This window comes from Molossus molossus, unplaced genomic scaffold, assembly GCF_014108415.1.
Source record: "Molossus molossus isolate mMolMol1 unplaced genomic scaffold, mMolMol1.p scaffold_m16_p_20, whole genome shotgun sequence".
Lineage (NCBI taxonomy): Eukaryota > Metazoa > Chordata > Mammalia > Chiroptera > Molossidae > Molossus > Molossus molossus.
Window position 1 is genome coordinate 21,851,916 of NW_023425356.1, and position 8,306 is coordinate 21,860,221.

General features: G+C 45.2%; 1 protein-coding gene across 1 annotated transcript; it reads left to right on the plus strand.

The window, feature by feature from the left end:
• Positions 1-228: 228 nt before the first annotated feature.
• Positions 229-7,842, plus strand: ENSA (endosulfine alpha). The gene is made up of 4 exons (XM_036272780.1): positions 229-426; positions 2,834-2,959; positions 4,214-4,380; positions 7,104-7,842. The coding sequence occupies exons 1-4, from the start codon at positions 370-372 to the stop codon at positions 7,117-7,119; spliced, it is 366 nt and encodes a 121-aa protein (XP_036128673.1). The 5' UTR covers positions 229-369; the 3' UTR covers positions 7,120-7,842.
• Positions 7,843-8,306: the final 464 nt, after the last annotated feature.

The following is an 8,306-nucleotide window of genomic DNA, read 5'->3' on the forward strand; positions in this document are numbered from 1 at the left end:
TCCCACCAAAGGCACAAATATGCCCAAGCTAGCAGCACCGCCTCCTTACAACCCCCACGCGGTTCCAATTGGTCCTTGTGTTTCACTCTTTTTCCAGATTGGTGTTTCAGCTTGCCCGTCGCCTCCATAGAACCCACCTTTAGCCAGCAACTATTGGTAGATCGTTACGTCATTGCCACATCTACCTAATTTCTATTGGTTCCCATAGGAAGGGGCGGCCGCAACGTCACAGGCTAGGGCCGCCATTTTAACTGAGCAACCCTAGTGACAGGAGCGAAGGAGCAGCGCAGGTTGTCCCCATTTCCCCTCCCCCTTCCCTTCTCCGTTTGACTTCCCGGGCCCCCTACACTCCAAAGTCCCGGTCCCACCATGTCTCAGAAACAAGAAGAGGAGAACCCTGCGGAGGAGACCGGCGAGGAGAAACAGGTGAAATGGAAGGGATGCGGGCGGGCGAGCCGGGGGCGACGGTGATGGGGCGGGAGACGGTCTCCCACCATTCCGGATTGGTCGCCATGGTCTCAAGCTCTGCAAGGGTTGGCCACTTCCTGCGTCACGCAGAATGAGCTTCAACGCGGCTTGCTGCTTTGGCGCTGGTTGATTGGGTCGATTGTCAGTCAGTGCCGTACCCTTTCTGGTTGGCCAATTAACCTACAGCTCAACTCACTCAAGCTGTGCTATAATTGGCCAAGCTTGGGCGGGGGGCGGGTGTTTCTAAAGACTGGGTGAATGAAAGGGGCCTGTTGGTCCCTGGAAGCGATGTGTATTATTGGTTATTAGGGGTAAATAACTGAACAACCAGGCAGGCTGGGGCCTGCATCCTAAATCCTCCGAAAGATATAGGTCGAGGTAAAGACGTTTAAAAAGGACCCGCACTGGGGGAAGGAAGAAGAGTAATTATTATCATGGCTAGTTTAAGGAGGCAACTTTCTCAAGAGAGCTATTTTGACGATTAGGAATGGTCTGTTGCCCGCCTTCTGTGAGGACCAAACAAGATTGAAGAGGACTGGGGTCCCGTACAGAACAATAGAGGTTAAACTTAGAAATGACACGAGAAGAGTCGTGACAAGAAAGACGCCTCCCTCTTCCCCAAGACATCCAAGGCAGAGTGACTTAGTTCATCGCAATTCTGTGATGAACACACGCCAAATTAATCTCTTCTTGAGGGTTGTATTTGACTTACAACATTTAGTACTGGGTTCAGTGGTTCATAAAATACACCTGTTATATTTGTGCCAGATTTCCAATGAAAGGAATATAATCCCACCAAGAAGAGCCCCAGATTGGCTTTAGATTATTTTAAAAAGTCACCAAAGCCCTTAGCGGAACCGAACCCGGGTCTCTCTGGACCGCAGGCCGACGCGCTAACCGCTGAGCCAAACCAGCCAGGGCATGTACCTCGGTTGCAGTTTGTCCCCAGCCCTAGTTGGGTTGTGCGGGTGGCAACCACTCGATATGTCCCTTTCACATCCATGTTTCTCGCTCGCTCTCTCTCCCTCCCACTCACTCTATCTGAACAAAAAAATGGAAAAATGTCCTTGGGTGAGGATAAAAAAAAAATTAATTAAAAAAGTCACTAAAGAGCCCAGCCTGTGTGGCTCAGTGGTTGAGCGTTGACCCATGCACCAAGGTCGCCACCTGGATTCCTGGTTAGGACACATGCCCAGCTTGTGGGCCAAATCCTTAGTGGGGGGCATGCAGGAGGTGGCCAATCGATGTTCTCTCTCGATGTTTCTATCTCTCCCTTTCCCTTCCTCTCTCTCTCTCTCTCTCTCTCTCTCTAATCAATAATAAAAAAATAAAAGTCACTAAAGAAAAGGGCAGCGAGGCCCACAAAAGTGAGAAGAGAGTAACAACAGTGAGAGCTGCTGCAAGCCACTTGAGCTCTTGGCATGTTTCCCAAACTGCCATCACTTGCCCCACTAGGGATGGTGTTGACTTTTTGGCAAAAACTGGGCAAATACTAGTGAACCTACTGTATATTAATTTTCCTGAGATTAAAAATAGTGTCATTTTCATCTCTGTGTACCAGCCACCTTCCTACCACATGTTTATGGAAATGCTAAAGCAGTGTCCTTCCATTACTAAGGTGGAGATCTTTGGAGAAGGCCACATAACTCTAGCCTCCTCCACAGAGACTTCTCAGATAAAGAGGGAACATTTTAGTAGAATTATCTATCCCCTTTGCTTTTTCCCATTTGACCTGTATTGTGTTAGGAACAGCCAGGATACTTTCCTATTCATCATGTATCACCAACAGTCTTGGCTGGCTGTTTTCTCTCTTTGTCTTTCCTAGCTTCTGTACTGAGTGAGCGATGGCTTGCTCTGTGATTAAAGTATTGGCCCGACCGGTGTAGCTCAGTGGTTGAGCTTCGACCCATGCACCAAGAGGTAGCCAGTTTGATTCCCAGTGAGGGCACATGACCAGGTTGTGGGCCAGATTCCCAGTGGAGGGCATGCAGGAGGCGGCCATTCGATGTTCTCTCTCATCGATGTTTCTATCTCTTTCTCCCTCTCTCTCTAAAATCAATAAAGAAAAGAAGTTTTTAAAAAAAGTATTATATTTAGATATTACCTTTAACCCAGTACTCACAGGCCACTGAAGTGGCTCCCTGGGTAGTGTGAGAAGCACCTTATATTTTTCTTCTCACAATACAGTCTTCTTGAGCTTTAGAATTTGAACAAAGGTCTAGCTTTAGTTAAAAGTAGAGTGGAAATAGCATGTTTACAAGTAGATGGATCTTCAGGGGAAAAAAAATAGTATAAAGGCTTATACAGATATTAGAAGCGGTTGCTTCTCAGTCTTTAATTTTATTGGCTTGTTTGTTCCTTCCAGGACACGCAGGAGAAAGAAGGTATTCTCCCTGAGAGAGCTGAGGAGGCAAAGCTAAAGGCCAAATATCCAAGCCTAGGACAAAAGCCTGGAGGCTCCGACTTCCTCATGAAGAGACTCCAGAAAGGGGTATGGGACACAATCTCTTACCCTCTTACTTTGGAGCCAAAGGGGATGAGATTGTAGAGGTTCTACTGAATGCTGACCTGGAAGTTTTGTTGTTGGGCAGCAGTGGAGAAGAATTAGAAAATTATGCTGAGCAAGGCAAATAAGTATAAATCTCTGATATGGTATCAAGTATCTTCTGATTTCCCATATAGGATATTAAGTTTTAATGTTGGGGCATATGGATATGTGGGGGATTGGAGGGATGAGAGAAGGATGTTAGAGACTGGAACACTGACTGCCCTAGATATTTGCCTATTTAGATGGTGGGAGCTTTAGGACTGCTTTTTAGAATTAGAGCTAAATTTTGGAGGTGCATCATTTCAGGAAAAGATCAAACCATCTGTTCTACAGATTTCCTCAACTTGAAATGAATAGATTTATTCAGACCTTTGAAGGTAGCACTAGCCATTTGCTCCTTCCTGTTCAGAGTGGTTCTCCTCACCAAGGGAGACTCTGCCTTCATAGCCGTCTAGCTCCTGATCAGGTTTCTCAGTACCTGGAGGTACATAAAGCTGACTGAGGGATGGTAAATCATTAATCTGGAGTGTATTCCTCTGTGTGGATGAAATGGAGTGTGAAACAGACCCATGGAGACTCCTAGTTGTTGAGTCTTAGTCATAGGTGATGATGTGATGCTGACTTGCAGTTTACCTTGCTGTAAGCAAGGCAGGCATGGGCAGGCTGTCACAACCATGGAACATGTGTTAGGGCAGTGGGAGTCAGAGGGAAAGTACATTATCCTCATGAGCAAGCCCAGTTTCTATTCATGGTCTGAGAAAACACTTTTCAACTTTGAGGTTGTTGGCTAGAGGTTGATCTGCAGATTGATTGCTAGGGTAGCCCTAGATTGACCCTTCTATTCTGTTTCCCCAGCACCAAGACCGTTGGTGACTAATAGGTCCTCGGTAAGCCTTTATGTATAAAGTCAGTAATTTTGTTGAACCATCCTCTACTGATGAGGCTACAAAGGATTTAGGGGCTATCTCCTAACTCCAAAAATCTATACTCTAGCTGGGAAACTGCTTACATACCTGAAAAAGTCAGAACACATTGGGGAGAAGACATAAGTACATGTAATCAATGCTAAGCTGCATATGCATCAGGAAGACTTGAAGGATCTGAGAGTGGATGAGGGTTTGTAATAGATGTGGGTCTCCTTGCTTTTGAGGCTGGCCAGTGCTCCTCACTCACCTAAACTTCCCTCTTGTCTCTTAGCAAAAGTACTTTGACTCAGGAGACTACAACATGGCCAAAGCCAAGATGAAGAATAAGCAGCTGCCAAGTGCAGGACCAGACAAGAACCTGGTGACTGGTGACCACATCCCTACCCCACAAGATCTACCCCAGAGAAAGTCCTCGCTCGTCACCAGCAAGCTTGCGGGGTAACCAGGGCCCCTCTTCTCCCCTTCCTCACCCACCGGACTTTTATATATCATAGGCAGGGATGGAACAGGCACCTAGTTAGATAACTTCTCAGCTTGCTAGCCAGCAATGACTGTGATTCAGCTGGGGGCTGCTGAGAAGATAATGTGTGTTGAGAGGCTCTGAGTTCATTTCTTTCATTAAATTGAGATTTCCACACCCTTACTACAGCCCAGGTAGGGGCCCAGAAATAGGGGACTAGGATCGGGTAATACTGCAAACTCTCTTTTTCTTCTGTACAAGAAACTGGGGAGACATGACTTCTTTTTTTGGAAGAGAATATCTTAAAATTGGTTAGGCTAAGCATTGGGAAGAATGTGGCAGGTTTAACATGCAAGGTTAACCTGACATTGTTGGGAAAGGTAGATTGAATGAGATCTATTTTCTGTGTTTCTAAGTGTTTTGTCCCTTAGGCTGCTATTGCTTCATGTTTCCATTATGGCAGGTTTAGAGAATCCTCAAAAAGAAAAACTGATTTGCTTGCCTAAAACTACAATGTCCACTTAACCTCCCTTAGTCAGTATTTCTTACAGTTTGCCCTGGCTCTTAATATAAAGATTGGAAAACATAAAATGGGCAACTTTTCTCTCTCCCAGCATGTTGCTTTTGAAAGTATCATGGGATAGTGGAAGGAGCACTGGTTTAGGAGTCAAGATATCTTGAGTTCGGGTCGAGTTCCATGTAGACGTAATATGTAACCTTGGTCAAGTCATTTAACTTCTCAGGATTTCTTTTTGCCTCATCTGTAAAATAGAGTTGCATATGGATAAGATTGATTCTCATTTTTAAATTCTGTAACTGTCAGCTGAAAGACTCTGCTGTTCATTGTAAAACTAATGAGGAAGGCCCATAGTAAGCAGCCTACACACGGGAACCATTTGAAGACTATGTGAGGAAAGAGGAAGTGGAGATTTGGGGGGGTTATGAATTCAGGCAAGAGAGCCTCATAATTATCATGGTCATAGGGTCAAGAAAAAAATCTAAGAAGCTAGCCTTGGAAGCTCTTGCCTCTGCCCCAACCCACTTCCCTGGCCTACAGTCTGTGCCTTTGCTACTAAGAAGGCTGCTCCGGCAGCTGAGCTGTAGGCCCGAGGAAACATGCTCAGTCATGCACATGTGGAGTCCCACATTTCTGATGTAATCAGATGCCAGTTGTACTGTTAGGGAGACAAGAAGAAAAGGGATGAACTGAGCTAGCCTCTGGGGCTTAGTACTACAGCAGGGCTGGAGTAGCAGTTTCTTAGGAGATAATTCACGTTGGGGAAAGCTGGGGAAGGTGGTTTAGGAGAGAGAGGGAACACAGAAATCTCTGCCTTCCTAGAGCTCAGTAACCTAGCTCTTGTGTGGTGAGAAGAAGCAATGCTGATTCAACAACAGGTGGAGGAAAGGGGTTGCAGGTGGCCAGCATCTTCAATCTAGTTCCTAGCTTGGCCTGAATCTTACTGAAGGCAACCTACTAGTTATGACAGAGGGTCAGGGTGAGAACTAACTGTTCAAGAGAGGAGGACTCTGTAATCCTCTCTTGCCCTCTCACAAATTCTGATAGGGCCAAACATTCTGCCCAATGAGAATGACTAAAGAACTTGGTGATGTGCATGTGCGGGGATGGGGTGTATATATACTTCTCTCCTGACCGGCCATTCACTTTTCAGGCTGTCATTCAGTTTGGATAGGAAAAAGTTGGTGAGGAAGGAATGGAGAGAGCAGGATCCCTGGATTCCTTGGTCCCCAGACTCCTTGACTGTCACTTGTAATTGTATATAATTTTTGTGTATCTTGCTCCATTTCCTCATGCTGTCTTACTTAGTCTAAAGTCTATGTGGGAAGGGGATAATGCCGAACATCCTTGTATAGTTTCCTCAACTGTCCCAGCCATGTTGTACATAGATATGTCATGTTATTATATATATAAATATATATATAATTTTGTACGTTTCCTTCATCTCTGATTTTCTCGAATTTTGTACTTTTTACGTTTCTGTCTGAGCTACTTTCTCTATTGGTCACTTTGAATCCTCAAAACAGAGGTCACAATGAGTTGGGTCTTAGGAAGGAATAGAATAAGTAGGGAAATCAGAAAACTGTTGGTTTCTCTCTCTTCATCTGGTCATATTCAAGTTTAAAGAAAAGAATCAAGCTACATTTTGTATTTGTCATGTTTTTCCACAGCATGAAGTACATAACTCCCGTGGCAAAGAAGGGTTATATCAAAATCCAAATCCCAATTGCTTTGATTACACCTCGATTATTAAATCCACTCAAAACAACCTGCGTATTGTCTGGCCCTGGCCTCCACCTAGTCACCACCTCGTCACTGTGTGCCCACAGTCAGCCTCCGCTGCTATAAGTGGCTGTGGCTGTGCATGTGAAACAGCCTGTTCCAAGCCAGGAGGCAGCTTACATCCCTGTAAGCCTCCAGTTATTTTGATCTTGTCTAACGAATTGTTTTTCTGTCTTTGTTTTTATGGTTATGTCCAAAAAAGCAGAGAACATTTTGTTTTGTGGATAAGACTGAAATTCATTCTCTCTTTCTCTCTTTAAATAATTTCCTATGGATATGCTAGGTAACTTAATGATTGTTAAGTGTAGAAGAGTCATGGGATAGACACTGGGATGGAATTTAGGGTTTTTTCCCTTATTACTTGACAGTGTTTTCTTTTTCTTCTTCTGTGTTCGTCTGCAGCGGCCAAGTTGAATGATGCTGCCCGGGGCTCCGCCAGATCCTGAGACGCTGCCCCCCCTGGGTCCTGTGCTGGCTCCTGCCCCTCCCTGCTTTTGCAGCCAGGGCTCAGGAGGTGGCTCGGGCGCGGGCTGGAGAGGCAGAAGCCCCTGCCCGTCGGTGTCCCAGCGCATGGAGCCCCTTGGGCTGAGCACCAAGACCTTGAACCTTTTATGTTTTACCTTTCTTCCAAATAACTATTGGGAGAAATCTTAGTGAAATCCTGGGGGGCGGGGTGGAGTTGGGAGGATTGTTTGAGAGGGTGGGTGGGAGATTCAGGGGAATATGAATTAGGGCTTGGAGTTGATAACATTCCTGACTATCCTTCTTAACCATGTAGCTGGTGTGGGGTGGGTGTGAGGGGAAGGAAGTGGAGTAAATTAAAGATGTGGGGTTCCAATTTAGCTCTGTAGAAAAATACTGTGTTTTCTTGGATATAGCTGGGGACCTGGTATCAGATAAAAGAAACTGTCCATCTAAATATGACAGATGCAAACAGCTCCTCTGGTTCTGCAGAGCAAGCTGAGAATGCAATTAATGTCAATTCCTTTTTTAAAAATGTTGTCCTTGAAACAGATTTACTGTGGGGAGCAGGGCAGTGAGTAAGGGGAAAGGGGGTCATGAGCATGGGGAGCTCCACAGAGCCCAGGGGACTTTTTCATTATTTGGAATTTTTTAAAAAAGGATGAAAAAACCCAACCCATAAATACTCTAAAGCAGTTGGTGTGTTTTATTGAGGTTTGGGGAAAGGGAAGAAAAGACTGAAGACATCATTCAGGGGAGAAGCTGGTATGGGATCCTAAGTTTTTGAGGAATAGGGGTCCTTAATATAGGATATGGTTGGGCTCTCCACTTTCATCACTCAGGGAGAGGGAGTCAAGGATGTTGACATACAGACCAGGGTTTTTCCCGACTCCTGTCCATCCCTTTGTTCCTGTAGCTACTGTTGATGCATCAACCTCAGGTTTTGGCTCACAAAATGAGGGATTTGAGAGTGTTTGATCTAAATGATATATTGACACCTAAAGCTTGGTCCAGGCTAAGGAAAAAAGGAACCCCACTCTTCCTTTTCCTGTTCAGTCATGTTCCTTCACAAGTTCTCATTTTGTGAAGGAGAAATGTGACCTCTAATAATAAGCCAAAAGGAACTCAAGCCTCTCTGCTTGT